Source organism: Anarhichas minor, unplaced genomic scaffold, assembly GCF_050575085.1.
Source record: "Anarhichas minor isolate MPS153535 unplaced genomic scaffold, ASM5057508v1 ptg000010l, whole genome shotgun sequence".
Lineage (NCBI taxonomy): Eukaryota > Metazoa > Chordata > Actinopteri > Perciformes > Anarhichadidae > Anarhichas > Anarhichas minor.
The window spans coordinates 4,286,067-4,311,635 of NW_027466456.1; the positions used below are offsets into that span (position 1 = coordinate 4,286,067).

The 25,569-nt window shown below is 41.8% G+C and overlaps 1 protein-coding gene across 1 annotated transcript; it reads left to right on the forward strand.

Annotated features, from left to right (window-relative positions):
- Positions 1-1,439: 1,439 nt before the first annotated feature.
- foxq2 (forkhead box Q2) lies at positions 1,440-3,399 on the forward strand. The gene is made up of 2 exons (XM_076087266.1): positions 1,440-2,180; positions 2,905-3,399. Exons 1-2 carry the CDS (start codon positions 1,689-1,691, stop codon positions 3,277-3,279), a joined length of 867 nt encoding a protein of 288 aa, XP_075943381.1. The 5' UTR covers positions 1,440-1,688; the 3' UTR covers positions 3,280-3,399.
- The last annotated feature ends 22,170 nt before the right edge of the window (positions 3,400-25,569 follow it).

Sequence of the window (25,569 nt, forward strand, 5' to 3'; positions counted from 1 at the left end):
GACACAGTTTCACTGAAGCGCTACAAGAAGCAGATAGAGAATGTGTATTCTATGATGAAAACATTTTAAATAGTTTGTATGACATTGGTCTTACTTAAGGAGAACTTAAAGGCAAATTACACAAAGTGGTTGAATGGCACCACGTTTCAAGGGGGATTAGGTGCTTTATCAAACCTCTTACTTGGTCAAAACACTTAAAGACTCTTGATTCTCTTCATTGTGAAAATGCAGATAATTATTAACTGAGTGTAAAGATTAAAAAACACAATTCATTGCAACATTCAAAAGTATAATACACAGGATGTTTGACCTGTGTATCATAACATAAACAGCATAAACAAGTCTGCTGCATTTCAGTTACAACCCTGAACATAAAAGTGTGGCATAAATTTATCGTTGACATTGAAACATCATCACAATCACAGCACAAATGATACAATTTCAGAGGTAAAGTTTAATTAAACATTAAACAGATGGCTAAAGTCAGTAGTATAGTCCTAACACACGACAAGAGAGCGCTAGTCAATATCTGAAATGTGTCTTTCTGAAAAATAAACCACAGTTAGCTAGTAAAATATGCATTAAACAATTAAACATTACAATATTATGCAATACAAACAAGTAGCGTAAGAGGCATTTCAGTTTTGATCACTGAGAGTTATCTGAAATTATATGTAACTCACTCACAACCATATTACTTCTATATTCTATTGTTTTTTATGTGAAAAAAACATTTCCAATGGCTAACAATAAATAAGTCTATTTTAGAATAATGGGTAGAATTGGAATAAAGGTCACAGGACACACAAATACAAAACATGTTATGTCAAAAACAGGGATTTTTCAGTCATGCGTTTTACTGTTCTGTTACCTACCAGTGTCTTCAGAGTATATTTGTGCTCTTTCCAGAGAAGGAGACTGGAATAAATGTGTTTTGTCTCCAAAACATTCAACTTGACGCATTAATTACTGCTCTATGGTAATTGAAGTAATTCTTTGGACAGCATCCCCATAGACAAAACAACTTTAACAGGATAACACGGGTATCTAAAAGGCCTTTGATCGTAAATCATCCATCCTCTGCACACCATGTCTTGCTAAATCTTGAGTGTTTAATCTCCCGTAATTACAAAGATTTGCTTAGGTTAATAAAAATAATCCGCCTGAATTGAGACCCCCTACCTGGACCTCCCCTGTGCCTTCTTTACCCCTTTCTGTGAGGGATAAATTCACAGTCATATAAATAGAGACACCTTCACAACCGTGAAGCACAACTCTTCGATCAAGGAGCAAAAAGGCTGTTGGATATTGAGAAAGTGTTTTTTATCGTGAGGTTTGTCAGAGAGGCGAAAACATTTAATTAAACTGTGTTGCGAAACAAAGTAGCTGTATTTAGTCTTATAGACTGACGTCATTTCCACAGGTTGAGATTGTGTCGCTCGTGAGCACGTCAACGTTAACAACAGTTGAGAGGCTCATCTTTATCTGTGATCTTGTCAACACTAAGACTTCAGCGAAAGAAGCGAGGGGCATTGAGGCGTTCAATTTATGAAAGGGTCCTGCACTTTACAAGAAAATTGTCATGCTGTGACACTCAGGCACAAAAGAAGGACTTTTGGGAGAGCGACTTTTCATTTATCACCTGATATTTATTCAACAGTCAGTTTGGAGCCAATTAAACCTCCGTAATGAGTCTTAATTCAGAGATGACAATGGAGGACAGAAGCAGCCGCACTGGCGGCAGAGAAAGGCTGGGACTTAGCTTCACTATTGACTACCTTCTGTTCAATAAAGGAGTCAAAGGTTCCAAAGAAGAAGCGACAGGAAGTCGTACAGCAGAGCAGACGGCGAACAACCTGCTAAATCATCAGAATCCTAAACCTGAAGAGGTGGGGATTCGCTCTGAGATACAGGAGAAGCAGCGGCAGAGGTCAGAGACAGAGACTGAAGAAAGGAAAGTCAAAGAAGAGGAGGGGGATGAAGTGCAACAAGAGGAGGGGGAGGAGGAAGTGACCACCACCACATCTACCGGCAGCAGTCCGGAGAAGTCTGCGGACAAACCCAACCAGTCGTACATCGCACTCATCTCCAAGGCGATCCTGGCGTCAGAGCAGAAGAAACTGCTGCTATGTGACATCTACCAGTGGATCATGGACCACTACCCTTTCTTCAAGAGTAAGGTATGTTCACGTTGTGTTACTCTAATTACTGGCAAGACCACAATAGTTCAGGGGCAATTCAGAAAGTCAAACTGGGGGATAATGGGAGGTGAAAACCACGCCGCGGGAGACAAACATACTTTAGCTACACACGTACGACTATTTAGAAAAGAATCATGCTGCTTTACTTTGTTAACTCGTCACAGCTATCAGTAAGATGATCACGAGAGAGATAACAGGAGTTCGTGTTTTCCCAAAGTCTTCCACGTGTTTCATTCGGTTGCTGAAAAATAACCCGGCCGCCATTTTTCGCAAGCGAAGCGACCTACTTGGCACAGGTAATCTGTCTGAGTGGTTAGGCAATTAGGTGCTTGCGGGGACACTAGATGATCTTCTTGTTGGCGAATTCACAAATAAAGTAATCCTGTTGCTAGGTTGCGAACCGCCTCTGCCTTTACCAGGTGCAACAACAGATTGGATGTAGCTTGGTGGATTATAGTTGATCACTGGTTTGACGTGCTAAAAAGGTAACCGAGGGTGTTGTGTCTTGCTGCGATCATGTACGTTCTTGACACGCTATCTTGCATCCTGCCAACAACAGGACAAGGTGACATCCTGACGAGGATCAGTGATACTTAACCGCGACCTATGTTAATTTTCAATTGGGGACACCCATTGTTTAACTCTTACTTACGGTTTCAGGTTTTATTTTTGGCCTAATCTTTTTTTTTACTTGTTCCAACAGGATAAAAACTGGAGGAACAGCGTGCGGCACAACTTGTCCCTGAATGATTGCTTCATCAAAGCAGGCCGCAGTGACAACGGTAAAGGCCACTTCTGGGCGATTCACCCAACCAACTACCAGGACTTTTCCAACGGGGACTACCAGTGTCGGAGGGCACGGCGGAGAGTACGCAGAGTGGCAGGACAGCTCCCCTTTTCCTCCCTGAGCTCCCCCTACCACCCTGGCCTCGCCCGGCCCCACAGAACGACCTACTGGTGCTGCCCTCAAGCCCAAACACTCCCTCTGTCCTACTTGGCTCCCAGACTCTACTGGCCCTGGTCCAGCATGCAGCCACAAGTGAGGTTCCACCCGAGCCTTCATGCCTCTGTACCCTAAGAGTGAACAGTTTAACCCTGAATTATTGTTGGGTAAAAGAGAAATTTTAGAGTCTTATTTGCTAATGAATACATGATGTTGGAATTGAAGTGGACAATGTTACATTATATTCTGCAAACTAATATGATTTTAGGGTGTTCAATGACTTGTTTCAAACTTCTTTCATTTGTATTCTGAATGTTTTTAGAATAAGAAAAACCCATAATGTTTTGTTATAATCTCATTAAATCATATTTAATTCAACACCTTGTGATGTTTTGACTCAGCTGCCTCAGTTGTGATTTGTGTGTGTGTGTGTGTGTGTGTGTGTGTGTGTGTGTGTGCACTTGTGTGCGAGTAGCACTAAAAGTGAGCCCATTGCTAAAATACCTCCCGGTGTTAGATGCTAATTAGTCAAAGCTGTCGGGATGCAAAATCTTCTGCCTTAAGAGACTAAAATCGGGCTTTCCAAAGCCGACTCCCAAGGATATGAGGCCAGATAATCTGAGCAATCCCCAATAGTTTCAAGAAATAGGAAGCTTATCACACAGTGTAATCCATAACCGCTGCTGCAGAAAGAGGGGGACAACGGGAGGTCAGGGATGAAGGAAGCAGAGGAAAGGGAAGGAGGCAGGGAGAGAGGGAGGGGAGGGGACGCTGATTTATTGGAGAGAGGTGGGAGGGCTTTTTTAGGGACTCTCTATGTGTTTAGACGAAGAAGCAGTCGGGCGAACACATACAGCTACTGAAATAATGAAACATATACAAAGTCACTTTCAAAATATATATAACAAAAGCCACATATCATTAAGGGACACCCTATAAATAATAACTGGAATTGTCTCTAAAGCAGGAACACTTCAAGTGATAAGATGACTCCAAAATACCAAAATACTGCCATAACAACAAAGTCAATTTTTACCTGTCTGGCTCTCACATCAATAGTGAAATTCCTCTCTGACTTGCAAAGGTTGGCATTTACATCCACACTGCTCCAGCCTAAGAGGATTAGGTCATACATTGACTTTTCTGAAGTTTGTTTGTCTCGGCGCATGTGGGCTTCCTATTTGCAAATTATTGAATATTTGAATAAGGCAATATTTAACATGAAATTAGACCGACAAACAATATGTCAGAAGGATGAAGCTTGAGAGAGAGAGAGAGAGAGAGAGAGAGAGAGGAGTTATTCACAACAGATATTTTCTGGCGATGCTCATTAGAACAATGACAAATCCATCTAATTAATTTTTGTCCACCAAATCTTCCTCTTCAATGTCGGCAGCTAATTGGAGACCTAATTTGCTTAATTCCCATGAATTGCTCTCTGCATCAAATCCTCTTCAATTCACCAGCTTTAAGGCTTTAATTTGGTTGCATATGTTTGCTGTACACACACACACACACACACACACACACACACACACACACACGCGCACACACACAGACACACACACACACACAGGCAAACAAATGCCCATGTGCAAGAGTTTACAATTCACACACATACAACTCCTAAAACTCTTGCAGTTACACACACACAATCGTCCAAATAATAAAATCAGTGTGAAACTTGTTAAATGATGGGGTATTTGTATTTTTCTGGGTTCATATTTTAAATAATATATCAGCAACCTTAATAAATTTACCTTAAAAAGCTATTTTGGTCATGCATTTCCTGCTAAAATACTTAAAATACAATCACTGATGTGCAACACACTCACACAAAATTGTAATTAACCACCTTTCTATAGGAGAAAGAGATTGAGGTCATGAGCTGTTTTTGTGTGTGTGTGTGTGTGTGTGTGTGTGTGTGTGTGTGTGTGTGTGTGTGTGTGTGTGTGTCTCTGTGTGTTCATATGTGCATGTCATTTTGTTAATCTAATGGGATGGGCGGAGGGGTGCAGGGGGCCGTAGATTAAGGCACAAAGATTTGTTCCTGATTAGCAGAGAGTGAGGTAAGTAGATCAGTCCTGCTGAGATGGCGATGAAACATTCTGGCTGTGTTTTAATACAACACATTTACAGCAGCATTCCAAAGCTGATTCCCTTTAGCTTACATGTATCTCATTGATTTGACTGTGGACTCGACATACAACAGTTCACACAGGATGAAGCCTGAAACTGCAGATAGATCAAAGAGATGAACAGGAAAAGGGAAAATGTTGGTTTTCAGCTTGTAGCTCATTTTTGTGTAAATATATTTCATTAGTAGCACTGTAGACGATGTATCTCTCCTTTTGTCTTCATGATTATAATATTAAATGTAATTTAGTCAGTGACTCTGGCTGGTTACACTTACACAAATTACAGCTATATAAATAACTTGAGATAATTGTATAGCCGTAACTCCTTGAAAGGCCTCCTGAATTATTCAAGAAATTCATTTAAAAATGAATGATGATGACAGGAACATTTAATGGTCATAATTCCACATCTGGGGTAGGGTCCAAATATTAAAATACTTTGTTTGCATGTCGCCAAGCTCAATTTTAACTCGACAAACAACATCCTTTTAATAATTAATTAGGTATTTGGTTGATATCTAGACCTGACTTCAGTCCAATGAACAGTTAGAGCTGCAGAGCTCTATAGCACACCTAATGTTAATACATCATCTTTCATTAATAATGTCTTAGTTGCAACTATTTTTTTTTTTAATTCAGAAGTAGCAACCAATCAGGTGTTCAGTATTGTTGCCCAGCACTAATTTATATCCATATTATTCTTTCATTTTGATTTAGTTTGACTGAGATTGCTGCAGTTTATTTTAGGTAAGTTGTAAAAAGAGTATTTAAAAAACATTATGGCCGTTTTGTATTCTGTAAACTATTATCAATATTATTAGGTTTGATAATAAAAAGCAAACATGTAAACCCAGGGTATTTATGTCCAATAATTAAAAAGACGATTACAAAAATATATGAAGTAGATGGTATAAAGTAATTAACCACGTTTAAAAAAATACAATACTTGCCATTTGTCTGACTTGATTCACCTAATTTGCCGTTTCCCCTCAGAAACAGGCTACGTTTCATCGTGGTGCAACTGCAACTGGATGTGTGAATAACTCTCAATAGGCCCAAAGCCTCGAGGAGTCCAAATTGCAAGTCTATTATAAAGCATGATTGCATAGAAGTAAGTAGTATTTAAGGCTTAGGAAGCGCCATAGTTAAATCAAAACCAGCTGCTATTTTCTGATTGTGTCCCACCATGAACAATAGCCTGGCGTTACCTCGGCTTCAAAGGCTCCATAATAGTCAATCGATCAGAATGCGAGGCGCTATTCTGCAGATTACTGTTAACAATAATTTGCCTCCTAGTGCACCGTTGCCATCTTTGAAGCAATGTTTTATTGCCTTTTTTTTCCATCTGCATCTGTCATCCCCGAGGTCCACTGTTTGATCTCTCCCCACCAGTGTCTGCCTCCCCGGGGTCGCGTTGACCTGTTGATTGGCAGCTGCGATCAGACATATGGTGGGACGAGGCATCGACCGGAGCTCCCCGAAGACAAAAGCAGACTAGTGGGTTTTCCCCCCCCCCCCCCTCTTTCACCGCGCCGTGCAGCAGCGCCGAGGAAGCGGCCAAATCCGGCCACTAGATGACGCAAGGTGCAAGCGAATATCTCCAGCACTTTTTCGACCATTTAATGTAAGTGGACGTGGCAAAGTTTTTTTCTTCTCTTTTTCTTCAACCCATAGTCAGTTAGTCGTGTTTAAAATAAGATATGTAGGATGCGGTGACCTGCTAATTAAGCACGACATTATTTATAAGTTGTGCACTTTAGTCTACATTTGAAATGTCAGTATTCGCTCTGTTATTTTACATTAACACGAATAATTTCCAAAAAGATATTATTTCTTCCCTTTGTAGTGACACGTTGACCCCTATAATAGAGCGGAATGGCAGGGTGGTGCAGCCATCTTAGCAGATAAAATATGGCCTCTAGAGCAGGCCAAGTGATGAATGTGGAGAGGTGGCAAACCAGGGTTCATGCCAGGCTTCTTTGGATTTCGCCCAGCTGTGTCAGTTCACTGGAAACCAATTGGGAGCAGCCAAAAAAAACAACTACAAAACAACAACAAAAAACATATGTGGCTCAACCTGGTATGTGTGCAAGATTTCAGCATACAAAATGCAAAACACCCCCCCCCCCCCCCCCCCCCACCCCACACACACACACACACACACACACACATTTCTCCTCCTCTGTAGTGAGCGGAGTGTTGCCATGGCGATGCATCTCTGGCCAGGGTCTTGCAGTGGTCCTCACTGACCCTGGTTGGTGACCTCTGACATTTAGGCCATGGCCAGGGTCAGAAGGTCAGCGATGGCCGGAGGGCAACAAGAGCACTTCCGTGATTGGCACTCTGACATGCTCGCTGCCCCTTTCATCTGCATCGCTCACCTCCCTCCCACAGTTTGCACCTCTCATTTGCATTTTGTTACAGAGCCGAAGAAGACCATCAGCTGCAGGAGGTTGATCCTGCTGTTTTACATTTTAGCAGGTCGCCCGCTGTACCCTCACGGCAATGCAAAGGCTCAATATCGTATGATTTGCATTCAATGCCGCTACACGTTCTGGGTTCGCACACTTCAGATTTCAGTGTAAATTGTGATGATAAAATGCAATCTCCAGCAGGCTATCCTGTATCGTGATGGTTATGATAGCAGTAATGATTATCAGTATTCCCATGGCCCGTGCAATCCAGTGTATGTGAGGATATCTATAGTTCTTCATGTGATAGTGTGTGTGTGTGTGTGTGTGTGTGTGTGTGTGTGTGTGTGTGTGTGTGTGTGTGTGTGTGTGTGTGTGTGTGTGTGTGTGTGTGTGCGCGTGCGCACGCACGCGTGTGTGCATGTTTCTTCATTTCCAGAGGGGGGGGGGGGCAATGCACCACACCGGGGTTCTTCTCGTGGGGAATAATTACAGAATCGTGGGTACTAAAAGTCATGTGACCCTAGCCTTCTGCATCCAAAGAAATTATCCCCCCGGCTGATAGCTCGTCAATATCAATTCATTAATTTAACAGTTCTGGACTGATAAAAGGTAGTGCGCACAGTTAGCTTGCTGAAACAAGGAATAAGGATGAATTTTACAGTGCGAAGGGAAGGGAAGGAAAGAGGGAGGGACTGGAGGACAAAGCGAGGGGAGAAACGGTACGGGGGATGATCAATGGCAACACAGAGAAGAGAGATGCATATTCGCTGTGGAAAAATGTGCCGCCATCGCTCATATTCCAAAGCTATTGAATGAAAGTTATGAAAATTAATACACTTATTATCACCATATTAAAAATTAAGATTGAAGACAGCACGCTCATTGTATTGATATTCAAATGTCTCCAATATATTGATCAGCACAACCCAGTTTTTCCGCAAACCTCTTCGGGTGAGCCTGTGCGACAATACAGGAGGGAAAAACATGTTTTGCAGGAAAAGCTTCTGACGATTTTAATGAGTAACACAAAGAAAACCTTTTTGTCTTGGTATCTCAGAGGTGTTATACGAGATGATCGCTTCCTGGAAGATGCACCTTCCAAAACACATAAATGCAACCTCTTACATGTGACCCCTCTTGACCTCCCGGCACTTCCTTTGCATCCTGATTTCTTAAAAAGGGTAATGAATACACATCTGGCACAAAGCACAACACATATATCATCCAGTGTCCACCACAAAACAGTCAACCTGGAACCTAACCTATTCCCATAGCCATTACATAATATCCCTGAAGGAGGCTAAAAGGTATTTTAACAAGACCCGCTGCTCTATGACCTTTGACCTCTTCTTAGTTGACCCCGAGCTCCTGACCCCTCTTACACTCGCCAGTGACCGTGGTGGACACACGGATCCTGGACACTTCCTGGTGCGAGAAGACAAAGAGGGTGGAGTTTCATTCACAAATGAATGCATGCCGAGGATTCAGCATTTTTTTGTCAGGGGCCGACAGATTTGTTCAATTTGTAGATCTACGTGTAATTATTTGGTCTCGTATCCGTCCACTCAATCCGATCACATCTTGTCCTGTATGTCGGCGCATTATATAATCCTTTCTTCTCTGCGGGCTCCGAGGCTCTCCACTCGCGGACAATCACTGTAGTGGATTCTCCTCGGGTCTTTGGAGAGCTGCGGGGTAGCGAGTGTCAATAGAAGTGGAGTGTGTGAGTGTGAGAGATGATAGACTAAGGTTAAGAGGTGTCAACACAGAAAGAGAGAGGGCTCAAGGACTCTTCACCGGAGCCAGCCTGACACTCCGACACTCTCCTCAACCTCTCCTCTGATTAACCTCTCTAAAGACGCCATTGAGACGCGGATGCTTCACACAGAAACACACACACATGCTGCCGATTCGTCTATACAGACTTTTACGAATCCCCATTCTCTTCCCTCAAAGTCACACACTTCTGTCTGAGGCTACACTTCATCTGTGTGTAAGACACACATCAACTCTGAGGTGTGGAAACCTGATGATGTGTTGTTCACAGGCACAGAAACTCTCTGAAAGGTTCTGGCAGTCAGGAATGGATTTGTTACACCTCTGATGTGCTGTATATGTTCAGCCAAGTGTAAGATACAACAGTGCCATCCCACAGGGCTTTGCACCTGTCAGGTGGTGTAGTGCAACATACAAACGGCAGAACACACACCGGCATACATTGTCACTCTCATGCACACAACACGGCTTCTGTCTGTGTTGCCATCAATGTATACATTGTTCAAAATGTCTAGTTTTGTCCTTCTTTAGAGCTACACACATCTTTGGGATTGACTCTACTGGGATTTACATATGTAATCATCAAGTGCATGCTAGCCAGTAGTTCTTTGTCATTTCACAGTTTCATAGTTAATATCTTGTAAAACAACATAAGAGCGATACATGTGTGACACTGGTTAAAAAAAAAGGTACTTTCTTGTTGGTTCCATGTCACTGGTGTTCATTTCGGTTTACGACGTTTCTCTGCAGGGAATTAGATGAGATTATTGTTAAATCCAGTGAACTATTGTTGAGTTTTGTTGGCTTTGATTTGACTTGGTTTGGCTCTGTAAGGTGTGTTTGGCTGGTTTAGGGGGGCTTATGAGGGTCTCGCTTAGCTCTATTGGTATCTAGCCATGTGAGATGGCTTTGGCTTTATTTGTTTAGGTTTTTAAAATGTCTGCCTCTGAGATTTTTGATGCCACCCCAATACAATGAAGGTGAATGGAATTTAGTTTGTGGCACTCACAACAGTGGAGAATTACATTTGGGGAGAAAGTTGCTGTTCAGTTTGACAGTTTGACATTTGCCAAGTAGGAGCTGGGAACTGAACCACCAAACCTGTAAGAAATGCCTGATAATTAGGGAAGTTTCTAACAAATAATTTCTCTGACGTTTAAACGGAAGTCTAAACTTAAACTAGTCGACTAGTCTAAAAGTAAGAAAACTCTTTTTCTCCACAAATATGAGCACAATTTAGAATCAGAATCAGAACCGTTTATTGCCAATGTATGTTTCACATACAAGGAATTTGTCACGGTGGGTGGTGAATAACATTAAACAATCAACAACAATCAACACAGTGCATTTAGGCTTGTCTGTAAAATGATTGTGTAGATTATAAGACATTTGAAATTGTTCATCACATTTTTCCTGTTGTCCGGTTAGGAATGCGCCTCATGAACCCAGTGTGTGTTGGTTTTGATGAAATGCCAACGGGGGCTGTGGTCTAAGAACAGTCATGGCTTGGTATTGATAATACCATTAGTATCTTGGCGTGCAAGTTTGATTCGTTGAGCTATCTGGCATTAGCCCGCTTTGTTTATTCATAGCACGCTAGGTCACTAGCTTTAGTCTGTATCATATGTTCTAGCCGGAGCTGGTTTCAGTGGGCTGCTTGCCAATCCTGTTGATCAGGAGAGAACCAGACTGACTGCTGAACCCGGCCGCTCTTTCGGAATCAGGAGGTCGTGGCAGGCGGGGGCCGGGAGAACGTGACGAGGTCGAAGTGAGTCAGGAGCGGCTGATGAGTTCATATCAGAGCGGAAAGCTGATCCACTCCACAGCAACAGCTGAGACAGCATAAGTCCATTGATAAGATAATAATACGTTTAACCGACTTGCATTTCTGGTGCCGACTAGCGAGGGTAGCAACGTTTAATCGACTTATCAATCGATCAATTGAGTAGTTGCGCACATTCCTTCTGATGATTCTTGCCTTTGCATGGAAGACCCTTAGCAACAGAAGCTGAAACCAACAGGCTTCCCATACCCGGAGTTGAACCCAGACTGCCTGGCTGAAAACCAGGGATCTTTATGGGACCATATGGGAACGTTCTAAGAACATTGTCTCTCTTATTCCAACTAGAACATGCTATTATACATGACAACTATTCCTTTGATAGAAAGTAGTTCCCAAAGTAAGTGGATATCTTAAACTTGAGCAAATAAATTCAGTACCAGTACAGTTTAGTGAAAAAATGTGTACACTTTAATACCCTGTAGAGCAAAATAATTCCAACAGACTTTCTATGCGAGGATAACATAGCCCGAGAGTTGCTCTTACTGACCTTTTCATGGACTATGGTGGATGTGTGCTCCATGTACAGTTTGATGCAGTTAAATGATTGGAAGGACTTAGTCCTGCTACCAGATACAGAGATATTTTTTCTTCTTTTTTTGTCAGAGTGTTTGATTTATTGATTACTGTCTGGATGTAAAGAGAATTTCAAAATGCCCTACCCTAGCTTTAACCTCACTTGCCAAACTGCAACTTTGTAATGTCACCATGCACGGCATGGTGGGATAATATTGTCCATTGACAGCATACTGAAACACAACCCTATTTAGTATGCATGCAGTGTAGTTTGAGTTTAAAGGACTTCCTCTCGTCACTCATCTAGTATGAACACACCACATACTCAAAACCTTCGTAGAATTAGTGTGCCGTATTGATTTTGGTCACAGAAGCGCTCTCGCTGTAATAACTCTTCTATTTGGCATTTGATTTCCTTGCGTCACTCCTGTGGTTCTACATACTGTTTATGTGCGTGTCACAATTACTAAGGTCATTTTATTTGGTGCAGCTGGGTTCTTCTGTGTCTGACATTAGGCCAAGCAGCCGAAGAGCTCCTTGTGACACGGCCGCCCTCTCCATCATGCTTTAGCATAAAGCAAATGGCAGTTCTCAAGTGAGCAGACAAAACTGTACAGAAATAGAGATGTAATACACACACTGTGTGGGCTATGGATTGCAGCATGTGAGAACAGTGCATGAGTCAATACCTAAATGAAGAAAGATGCTGATGTGAACCTAGATATATGACTCATATCTGTAAGAGTTGACATGCAGGCAGGCAGCTTCATGAATCTTAATAATCAAGAGATGAGAAGCAAGTAGGTTGAATGGCATTACCAAGATATGTCAGCGTAATGACATGTGAGCATTTAAAACAAACAGTCACGTTGACAGCGATGGCTATAAGACCCTGACCAACTGGTGCCAAACCAGCGCCTCTTCCTCCCATCCCCTCCCCTTTCCTCCTCAAAACCTGTGAGGTAGAAAATAGGGAGATATGGCGAGGTGGGGATGGAGGGAGATAAGCTGAGGTGGAGATAGAGACGGGTGAAAGAGGTGAGGGTCATAGCACATGCTCCTCTCGGCCTTCTCTCGCCAATGTTGTTTTATTAGCCCTGTCAGATTGTAATTTGCCCAACGGTAAACATACAGAACGGGCTTAATTAAGAATTTTTGAACGGGGATACAGTCAAGTCCGGAAACATTAGAGAGATGCAACCGGGTGTCGTAAAGATTGATTGAGACGGAGGATGGAAGGACGTGGTTAGAAACAGAGGGTGCAGGGAGGGAGAGAGGGAGGGGTGGGAGTGGTGTGTATGTTACAGCGGAGGGGTATTCTTGTGTTGCTCAGGGCAGTAGGGCGAGATACGTTTGGAAAGATAGGGACAAACGATTTTTAATGCATTAACAACCCGGCTGTGCGAGGCAATAACAAGGACAAGATCAGCGTTAAAATGTTTGACATCCTGCCTCGAGATCAATGCATCCCCGGACAGGGCACACAGACGCGGGACGCATATTCACCTCAACTACCGGCACAGATAACACACACACACACGTATACACTCACACATACACCAACCTTAACAGGGCACGGAGCACGTGGGTGGGTGCATGAGTTAACAGCCTTCAAACCTCAGGGTGATGTGTGGAGAGTAAAAAACAATACCTATATCCATAACAATATCCGCAGGTAAAAGCATCTTTAAATCAAAACAGAGAGGGAGCATCTGGAGTAGATTGTTGAGAGCTGTGCGCACTATGTAAAAGCCCAGCGAACTAAAAGAGTAATGAGCTCATCCATATCTCCCTGTGGACCTTAAGTTTGCATTCAATACATTATTTACAGCTGAATTTTTTACTGAGGTATAGGTTTCTCTCAGGGGTGTTTACAGAGCAGTGCTCTAACTGCTTTCCATTGCCTGCAGTTGAGTTGAGCCACCTTCAAAATGGATACTTCCAGCTTGTTTCCCCATGTTTACAAGCCTGTATGTTAACAGCAGGAACATTGGTTGGATTATTGAATGGTGCGGTTGGACGGTCACATGATTTTTAAGAAGCAGGAATATAATCTTCACGCCTTGTTTGTCAGATTTAAATAAAAAAGTACTCTCTTATGCACACAAGCCTATAACTGGCATACTCAAAATAACCTGCCTCATATTACAGTATGATTCTGCTCTCTTATGCTGAAGAAAAACTTGTGCTTTCTCTTTTACTGTTCTGTTTTGATGCCTGTTCCTCTAAAAAACTGTTCTCAAAGTGTATTTTAAACAAATAGATATGAGAGCGATAATTTATGGACAGTAAAAGTATGTGGCATAATGGGGAATTATAAAAAAAAAAAAAAAAAAGATATGATTTGGATACCTGCCATTACAACACTGATCTAAATGCACCAACTGGTATTTTCAGGGTTTCTAGACTGCCAGTACACGCTGCACTGTAGATTGCATACTCGTTTTACCCTCTTCAGTGTCTACAAAGAGGGAAAAGGTACTGGTGGTGTCCTGCGCTTGCAGGTTAGGTTTATATTTGCAGTTAATATTGGTGACTTTGAGTGTTAACTCAGGTTTCAGAAATGTCTCGCTTTTTAAAACTTGGTGTAAAGACGAGGCCAAAGAAATCAGATATTGGCAAGAATTCAAGAACTGAAGAGAACACGATCTGCATAAATGTGTAGCTTGAGTGTAGATTTTAGGATAAATGTAACGTCAGCTGCAGGATTCTGGCTTAAACCATTCGTTTGTGTGCTGCTTCTAGATCTGAAGGATTTTTTTATTTTTTATAATAAGTCCCCCTCCTGCTCCTCCAGCTAGAATGCACACCAGCTACTGTAGCCTGAGAAGTCCCTGCTCCCTTTGTCTTTGTAGTTCAGCAGCTCTCGTCCAAAACACTGGAACTTCTGGGAAACAGGGAGGTCTCAGCTCTCTGCTCAGAGAGCACAGCAAGCAGAGACTCTTTCTCCATCTCTTTATGACGCTCTGTCTTTGTCTCTCCCTTTTCAAATAGACTATTTGTCATCTCTGAAATAGAGCATTTTAAAAATTCAACCTGGAGCCAACCCCCACCCTAACTCCCCTCTATTCTCACTCTCAATTCCCCAGACTCTGGCCAGCTACGATCAATAGCCTATTGATCAACTCTCTCCATTCCCATTACACACCAGTGCCAAAAGAGCCAACCATTTTCCCTGAAAAGCTGATCTGGAGCATGTTTGCAATGGTAAGGTTTCTCTAATTTCAGCGGGTTATTATTAAAAGCGTACAGCGTGTGAGTGCTTTGCTGCTCTGTGAGGTGGAGTGGTGAAAGCTGCTGAGAAAGGATCTCAGTAAATGCAGTTACCTTTAAATTGAAAGGTATTGCACTGAAGTAAAGCAGAGTATGGTTCTCCACTTAAGTAAAATAGGAAAGGTGAGCGCATTACCACATAAATAGAAAGTAATTCTTTTTCCAGTTGTTTCTACTTCATTTCCCCCCCCCGCCCGCCCTCTGTCTTTCTCTCTCACTCTCTCGCTCTCTCCATAGACAATGCTACGGGCAAAATCAATACTGGGAAGAAAAAAAACAAGAAAGAAGAAGGCATATTTTTAGCCTGTTATTATATGAGCTGTATGAGGAAAACAGTGTTTGTGGGAAAGACAGAAATGCCAAGGTGCTGATAAGAGAAAGATTGGGTGGGAGAGATACAAAAGAAGTGAAAGAGTGAGAATGATGGTGGTGGGCTGTGTAAGGGAGAGCCTAATGGAGATGGATCAAACGAAGGTGGAGATAAGATGGGGTAACTGTGAGAAAATGGCTGATGTCTTGACCAAGGGATGGAGCTCTGTGCAACGAGCATGGCTTCAAAAAGACGTGTTGATGACGTGTTTTATTGAGGGTGTTAAATGTGCAACGTCAAGAACAAATTGATGTTATCTAAAACTCTCATTTTGATATTTTGTTCATCTACACGTGTTGCTCCGTCTGCTTTCCACATCTTCAAATGAGCCCTATCCTCTTTCAGTCCTCGCATGAGCCCAAATTATTGAACAACAACCCAGCGGTGCTATTAATACCGTATTATGCAGCTTTGCCCCACCTCTGTGTATGTTTGTGCTCTCTGTGGATCTGCTGTGCACCGCAGCCCTCGCTTTCCCTCCTGCTGCCGATGGCTTTCTGATGGACTCCCTTCTCCCTATAACCTCTTTCCGGGCTCACCTCTGTGCCGCTGTCAGTCAACCCGCAACCCTCCTCCCATTGGCTAGAGATGCTCTGTTGATCAAATGGCGGGGCTGTCCAATTGGCCAGAGAGCTCAGGGGGGGAAGGAAGGAATTGATTTATCTGTGGTATTAGGGGATCAATTAATCCCCATTGTGTGTGCCAGCACAGATAGTCCGATGTGTCTGATTTGGTACGGCTTGTTTCTGCTCGGCCAAGATAAGAGTCTCTCCCATCACTTCCCTCTATGAGCAACAAATCAAATCAAATCGAAAGGGATGACGGCACGCAGAGGGTTCCTCCCAAGGCTGTGGCTGGCTGATCACAATAAGGAAAGGCCATCAATATGAAAAGTAGTCTGTGCAGAATAAATGCCGCTCATTTGAGGGCCGAGATGTCTGCCCTGTTGCCATGACAATCCAGCATGAGGATGCAAACATCTTAAATAACTTGAATTGTCTCACGACCCCGTTTAGAATTGATCAATGAAGTTTAATTCAAATAACACACGGATACAGTGTGTATAGAGCTGCAACCATTAAAGGAAAGGTTCACAATTTTGCTCTTAAGTGCATTGAAAGAATTGCTGAAGCGTCATGTTGTCTTTGACTGAACTCAAGGATGCTCCGTGACTTTGGTCCCTCGTCACTTACATTGAACTAAAAGGCGTTTCTTCACATCCAATATGGACTTCCCTTGACGGAGTACAGTACCATGTAAACTAGGTATGATACAGTGTATGAAAGCGCTGCAAATATTTGTAATTGTAACGATTATTTATTTTCTTCCTTTGTCTTTTTATAGTATTTCTTGTTTGGAAAATCAGTTTTTTTCTTTTAGATATTAAAAAAATATTATGTCTGTTTGTAAATTATTGGCAAGCACAGCTGTCTGTTTTTAAGAGTTAGGTGGGTTTCTTTTCCAAGCCCTCTGGGTTTTTTTTTCATCCCACCTGTGCATTTTCCTTCGATATTGTATATTTCTTCACTTTTGTTTTATTACATGCACAACTAAAGAAATAAAGAAACTATTAAAGTCACCAATAACTCTTCAATATACATGTGGGATTATTGTTTTAATAAAAACTTTTAAAAAGGTGAACCTACATCCTTCAATCGATATGTGATCCACAGAAAAACAACAGGTATCAATTGAGTCGTTCTTCAAGCAAAAATGGCCCCAAAATGAAGGTTTCTGCTTTTCTTTATCCGATATGATTGTAAATTGAGCATCGTTGCGGTTTTGGACTATTGTTCGGACAAAACAACACATCTCAAGATGTCACCTTGAGCCTGTCATTTTCTGACATTTTACAGCCCACACCCATGAGTGGTATTCGAAGGATTAATCGACAATAGAAATTTTTGTTAATTGCATTCCTACGTCTATGATGCACGTAAAGAAATAGCACCAAACACTGAGAAACCAGGAGGAAGTCAAGTTAACATACTGTACTGCACATTTCCGAGTGGGAATGCAATCATAGCCAGGGGAGGAAGGGAGAAGGGTCAGTGGAGCGATAGTTGCCGATACTTGCTCTGAGATGACAGTGAAAAGAAAAGGTAAGAGAGACTAGGATAGAAGTGGGTGCTAATTCCTACTTTTCAGTTTAAATAAAGATTGGAGCTGGATAAAAGCCATTAAGGGAGAAATCAGACAGGGCATGCTATGTAGGACAAGAGCTGACTGCAGGGAGGTGAGTGGTGGGATCGATACTCAGTCGATGCGCTCAACACCCAGCTCTGCACACACACACACACACACACACAGAGGGGTATGTGGTATTGCCGGGCATCTGCATGTTTGTGTGCACATGTGTGAGTGTGTGTGTGTGTGTGTGTGCGCAGCAGTGACTAATGGAGAAAGAGAGGGAGCCCGGAGAGAAAGAGTGCATGCAATATACAATTAACTCTCTTTTGAGTGAGGGAATATTAAATACAGGCTGCTTGTGCGGACTGTAATTTGTAGTGATAAAAGTATTAAAGTAAAGCACTTGGACAAAGATGGAAGGGTGGACAGCTGCAGAGATGGATTTATTTTCGGAGGCACGATACAGTTAACAAAGATAGATGTTTCAAAAGAGCGTCTTCAGCCCGAACTGGAGCCTCAGTGCGACTGCAATCACTCTGCATTCTGTCCTCCCCTCCTCTCCCCTCTTTCCCTTACCTTCTCTCTCCCTCCCTCCCTCCTCTCTCTCTCTCCCATGCCTCCTTCCTCTCTCCCTCTCTGTAGAATTGATCGACTATGTCTCCTCAATCCATCTCTCCCTCTGTCGCTTAGCAACGTGTGCTCTATCGGGTGTGGAGGGTGGGAGTTTCACTAGGGGAGGGGTGGGAGGAAGAGGGGGAGGAGGGGGGCATGTATGGGTGGTGGTGGTGGTGGTTGGGGGGGGGGGTTAAGCAAAAGCCAATTGTACTTGATTCCACATTTATTCTGACTGATACATGCTTCCCTTTTATACTCAGACTGTGAGGTTTCACGACTCGACTGATGAAAATAAAAAAAGATTTACAAGACAGCAGAACGATACTGGCAGAGAGATTTTTCACTATTTATATCATCTCAAAAAAACATGTGCTGCAGTTGTAGCACACCGAAAAATGTTTGATATCAGAGCCAGGATGACTAGCAGTAGGTCACCGGTTCTGTTCTGTGTATGTGAACGTTACAAATCCGACTGAGCGGTCCATCACTTTCCCTGAAGCTGTGTCACCGTTTCATACAGTGAGCCATCTCTGTGAAAATACAAAAGCACACACTTGTGCGAGCCTGCACTTTAAATGTATCTACGCCTCCTGTTTCCTGTTTCCACAACACGGAGGAAAAACAAGAAGAAAGAAAGAAAAAACTTCCAGGATATTTTGGCTCATACACAAAGTGTTCTTACTGGGTTTTTTTTTTTGTGTGTTTTTTAAACAATCCAAATCCACAGATTCCAATGATGTCACTTTAAAAAGCTGCAGAACTATAATAAACACTTTTTAAGAAAATACCATATTAAAACTGTTATTTTGGTGCAAAATGACTACAATAAAATGTGTGGAATATAATAAACCCCTGTGGCCATGAGAATCATTGTTGATTGCATGAATATAATTTGCAACAAAAAGCTGTTTAAAGTGGTCTATGCACAATCCCTGCCTTAACATGCATATGGGAATACGAATAAGCATCGAGCAAGAAGCATTGTTCTGTTTTTAAGACCTTATCCTTTTGATCTACACTTAATGTCTGATCCCCTTTGAGGAAGATGTGTAGGCTATTCTTTAAGCCTAATAAATCCAGCGTTAGTAGTACTTAAGAGGGGGAAAAGCTGTGTGGTTTAAAACCAGGAGGGCAGGGAGAGAAGAACAATGAATAATGCTCTTAACTAGCTTGTGAGATAATACATGCACATTACAATCTATAATCATTCTAATCTACGATCTATGAAGCTGAATAAACGTATAGATGTTAGGGCCTCGGATCAACGCTATCATATGCAGCCACATTTGAAAACTGATCTCTTTAATCCAGAATGTAAAACCAAGGAAATGTGTGTGTTGTGTGTGTGTGTGCAGAACCAAGAATCTACAATATAAACAAACGTATGGACTACGTGTACTGTGAGTTATTTTGATGTGTGATAGCTTTTAAATGCATTCACACACACATTCCTGCAGCGTCAGTTGAACACGAGACAACTGATGGATCGTAAACACAAGACAAAACATTCAAAATGGGTCTAAAGCACTTTCTGTTCATTTGGTCAGCCAGAGTCAATTGACTTTTCCTCAATTTAAAAATATGTACTCCATCTATCATCATATTTACATACATACAATTTATATACATAATATAACAGTAAACATGTACATATGGTTTTTTTAAATATGAAATACAATTCTGCAACAACTAGCCTATCGTTTACAATAGGAAATGACACACGCACACACACACACACACACACACACACACACACACACACACACACACACACACAGAGTATAGTATACTATGAAACATAAGATGTAACCCCCCCCCCCCCCCCACACACACACACACACAAACATACTAATATAATTAATAAATAATATAATTGAAAGTCTTCTGAAACGTTCTCTCTGTTGGCATTCAAATGTGGTTAAGGCACAGAGGTGTTTTATTTTTCTCACTTTCATTTTGGGAATTTTTTTCCCAACATATTTAAAATATTGTTTAAATGTAGATAAAAAAGCATTCATATTTCGGCTGTTTTAAGTGCTCCATTATAACATTGATACATTTAATAATAATAGTGGTATTATATTTTAACTTTGGTATTTTATTTTTATTCCGCAAAGACTAAAATTAAAACAATATAAAAGCCTGATTATCAAGTCTTATCCTGTTAATATTTTTTTGTGTGTGCTGTCAACACACTACGTATCCAACCGTCTCATTAGCACTCTGAGGCCTTGCCTGCTAAAGTTGAGGTGTCCGAGAGAAACTGAAAAAAACGAGTTAATCCGTATAACATTTAGTAATCCAGCCCAATCGGATCGATATTCTATTGAATGTGTTCGTGATTAGTAGCTCTATTGATTGCAGTGACATCATGTGAACACACCGGAGTGATGGTTATTCCGAAAACAACTTGTCAGAATGAAAATATATCTGAGAGTGTTTCAAATGACCTTTATGACGAAAGCATTTTATTTTTTTCCAAATTGTTATTGTCTCAAATTGCGTTTCTTTTCGATACATTACACGACACATACAGACGGGAACCTTTATTTGAACACATTTGTCCTTCGACAAATTGAACCGAGCAAACTAGATTTAGATCCAAGAGGAAATAAGCGCACACAATAAACTAACAAAATAAAAGCTGCAACATTTATAACCTCCATTTTTCAGTTCCATATTTTCTTTTAAACACACACGTGTTTCTTTTTTGGGATGGTTTCCCTCCTAAACTATCCTCTAAATATATCTCCACGTGATTTATATTACAACTATTTGAAAATATAAATATATCAAGAGAAATCTTACCCTGTCGATTATTGATTGCAGTCTTCTGGAGGGCATGCCAGGCTTATTTGGCACCTGTTGTCCTAAATATTTTTAGAGTCGTCACGCACGCACACGAACAGGCCACTGCTGTATTAAATCCTGTTTCTACATAAATTGACTTCCATTTTGAGTGAAACCAAGAGCAGAGAGATGTGTGCGCCCAATTCTTTCTGCTAATCGATCAGACTGCGGATGGATCGATATGGCACCAGGGCTATTGATCACCACAGTCCTCTATTGCTGGGCGCTTTCAAATGCAAATGCAGCCTAAATAATAATCCGTGGCAACACACTAATTCCTTAACAAACTGCAGAGAAACGCTTTACAAACACAAGTGATTTATTTTTCTTCCTTTCAACATTTAGGCCTTTTAAAATACAGCCCTGACTGTGAAACAAGCAGCTTTAACAGTAGGCTGCCGTTTAAAGATTTAACAGGACAAACAGGTAACATTCGAAATGCAGGTTGACATTGATTTAGCCTGTAGCCTATATTGAAAGTTTGTAGAAAACATTTGAAGGCAAAGCCATAGGTTAAAATAATTAACTCGGCAATATTTCGCCCAACAGAAACAGAAAAAAAACACCCTGCTGAGTTTTAGTGTTTAATGTGGTCAATAGTTTCAATTTATATGAGAATTATGAGCGTATTTTTACACTTAATCCTGCATATGTGTTAAGGTTATTCATGTGAATAACACACACACACACACACACACACACACACACACACACACACACACACACACACACACACACACACACACACACACACACACACACACACACACAGAGTTACTTAAAGTAGAGCCACATGCAAACAAGGCAGATGTTGAGTTTTTTCCCCAACAAGGCCACATCGTGTGTTGGGATGAGAGCAGCAGCGCCCCGTCCCGCTGACTCTCTCAGAGGCCTGATCAATGCGACATTACTAAACACTGCTGCTTAACTTTTGCCAATAGCCAGATTCAAGTAAATATACTTTAGAATACATTAAGCGTGATGCATCAGCCACGGAGTCATTCAAGGAGTCATGAAAAGATTAGTCTGTCTCTATCGAGTGGTTCCTGGGAAGATACACACGCTTACACGGGAGAAGTTGACCCAGGAGAAACACGTCTCATTAACACACTGTGTTTAATATAAATACAATTAAATACAAATAGCATTGGGGGGGTTGAGCAAATAAATTGGGCAATTGCTGAATAACAATATGTTCTTTTGTAAAATCATGAAGTTTTTTAATTATTATATTTTTACACATACCTTTCTATAATAATTGTAGCCTACTACTAATACTAAACATTTACAATAGGCTACAGATCGTATGTAAATATAGATTGAATGTAATGTGTCTTTTGCACTGAGAGTGTGCAGCACTCAGCCAAATGAAAAGCTCAGCTTAAACTTTCCAGCTGAGTGCTATGTGGTCATTTCCTGTAATGAAACTGCCTGTTGACACAGGTCAAACACAACAGGATGCACCTATAACTTAAACCATTTCAGCAGAATGCATTTTGGGCGCCATCGATCCTTCAGAAATGCATTGAGCGAAGCTCCGGGTTCAGCATTGATTAGTTGATCAGCAAACGACAGCAGTGCTTAAAGATAAAAAGAAAATGCTCTGGGCCTCATAAAAGACTGCATGATGGTGAGCCTGAAAGCACATTGCACCGAGTTGTACCAAAGTCCTATTGCAATTATTAACTTTTATCTTATTAACAAATAAATTAAAACACTAAAAAGAAATCACTGCAGTGTGTGTGTGTGTGTGTGTGTGTGTGTGTGTGTGTGTGTGTGTGTGTGTGTGAAGTCGATGCCAACGTGGTGCTGAGGCCACCGCCTCGCCCGCTGTTATTAATATGAAATGAATCACCGGGTCTCTGCGGCATCGCCCCAGTCACACCGCAGATATCGACACAGTTAATATTTCATATTGTATTCGCCATAGGATATGCTTATTTACGTATCAGAAAACACTACATTAAAATACAAATTAAAACTGAGCTCTAGGCGGACACATGGATTTTATTTTTTGAGCAGGGGGAACTAGCTGGGTTTACTTAGCTATCTTTGTTTTTTTATTTTCTTTTAGCTGACTGGATGAACGATTTGACCAAGCTGCATAAAATAGAAGAAAACAACATTGATTGAAAATGGGAAAAGTAGGCTGATCAGTTCCCCACGCCCTGTTGACCCTGCATGCTGTTTTAGCTGTTTTCTTTGTATCTGCTTGGTGTTAACTTGACCTCGCATGGTGCAGCGGAGCCCAGAGAGAGTATAAAAAAACAATACTGGTATAGGAAGTTTTACAAGTTCTTGGTGAAAGTATAAAACTTTTCAGCGCGCTGTTTTGGGTTGTAAACCCTGGTGAATTAGGAGCAAGGAGCCAGCAATGAAAGTTAACATCCATCACCACCGCGACCAATAAGCTGCTCTGGCCGGCTGGCTGAGCACAGATGACGGATTCGCTGCTGTGCGGGCTTCGGTAATTCATTTTCGATAGCAGTGGTTGCTGGGATCAATACAGGGACATTAACCCAAGCGGACACTGCTGTTCTCCTGATGGCACAAGCCAAAAGCCACCATCCCCCGTTGGCAATCAGCAAAGACACAGTTTTTAGGCTCATTATTTGGAGGGGGTACAGAGAGGAGCCGTGTGCCAAGGCCGCTGATATCACAATTCATCAGTGGAGTTATGGATGGCCTTGACCTAACTGTTGGTAAACACTGGTCAGGGAAATTATTTGATGCAATTTGCACATGATTAGTGATGCCACTTCCTGGATTCGTGGACTTATTTCCCCCCCCCCCCCCCTCCGTGCAGCTCCGGGTCGAAATCCTAATGGCCTCATTTTACATAACATCGGTGTAAATGCCAGGTGTTTGCATATAGTTCACAGAGCAACTTAAGGCCTACTGAGGGCTGCTGTGGTTACACAAACACACACACAAACACACACACACACACACACACACACACACACACACACACACACACACAAGCCACACTTGAAGAGACACACTCGTGTTCAAACATATCTAAAACACGTCACAGAGGTGTTGATGTTGTGACTACAGTTTTATAGCACTCTCATGTGTTACAGGTCTCAGTAGATCTCACCCTATAAGACAGCTGCACGTGCTGGACAATTACAGATACAACCCTGCAGTAAATACCTTATGTTTGTGAAGCTATAGGCTGTGTAAGATAGTTGTAATTTATTTTAGGCCATATGGGGACACAATAGCAAGAAACACCATAAAGCAAATTAGATGCAATATCAAACTAGTCCACTAAATTAGAAGCTGTATTGCAGCCTTGTCACTTTTAACTAATTTAATATTGGCTATATTGCCATGGACTGTGCATGTGCTCGTGACATTGCATCCACCCCATCACAGGAAGCAATACCGATAAATGAAGCTATATTTACGCTCAGCTTTCACCCAAAACGCGTGACTTACTCGACAGCCCTTTACAGAATCCAATCCCTCGATCTCAACCTGCTGCTATATATCGCATCCATATTGCGGGCTACTGCAATAGGTACCAGCCTATCGATGCATCTTCTGATCCATACATACTTTGACATTGATGGATTGCTGACCTGGATTGACGTCAGCGAGCAGCAAGTTTGATATAGAAGTTTTGTGAGACGCGAAACATTATGGGAGAGTTTCTGTGAGTTTTTGTATCGTGGCCTGAATCCGAGGAGCAAAGATGTTAAGGGGTCAAAGCCTCGAGGCGATGATCTCGACAGATTTATTCAGTAACATTTGGTGAAGGAATATAACAATTTAAAAAACACTCAGAAGAAGTTATGAGTGAAAGTTAACGGCGAGACATCAGTCAGAAAGATTTGATCGTATACTTTTCAGATTAAAGAGAGACGCAAATGGAATTTCATAAGCAAGGTGGTTATTATTTAAAACGTGTCAGAGGTCATCCACACAGTCTGGAGCTGTGAATCTCAATCTCTTAAAGAATTTTCCATTTACATCATTGCACATACGGCAATTATTTCAGCAATTGCATCAAGAAGTGAGGCATCTTCAATTTAATGAATAAAGATACACGGCGGAGGCTGAGAGCTGTGACCTCTTCGAGATAACTTGTGGTTTTCTCATTACACTCGTGGCCCGATGTGACACGTCAATTAATATGTAACCTTCAACAGAGGAATCACGTGTGCTGCTGGCGCCGTGTCAAACGCTTTTATCAGAGAAAACAAGGCGCGAGTCCATCTTATCCATCTGAGTGTAAATGTTGCACACACTGCACTTCTGTGTTTTATCTTCACAAGTGTCTAATGCAATCTTCTTTTTTTTTTCCTGGGATTTGAGGTCCAGCGCGCAACATTAACAACCCCCATGACATCGGGGCCAGTGACGTCAGGTTGGCCCCAGACAAGAGTGCGCGGACACACCGCGGGGGCGCGCACATGCGCACAGGCTCGGGCTCATCTTAACATGAGCGCAGCCACGTCAATATACACACAGAGAGCGAAGCGGCGCTTTGGG

Excerpts from the sequence above, each read along its gene's own strand:
- foxq2 (XM_076087266.1), top strand. The coding sequence starts at position 1,689 with ATGAGTCTTAATTCAGAGATGACAATGGAGGACAGAAGCAGCCGCACT. Across the intron at positions 2,181-2,904 it reads ACCCTTTCTTCAAGAGTAAG|GATAAAAACTGGAGGAACAG; the intron begins GTATGTTCACGT and ends TTGTTCCAACAG.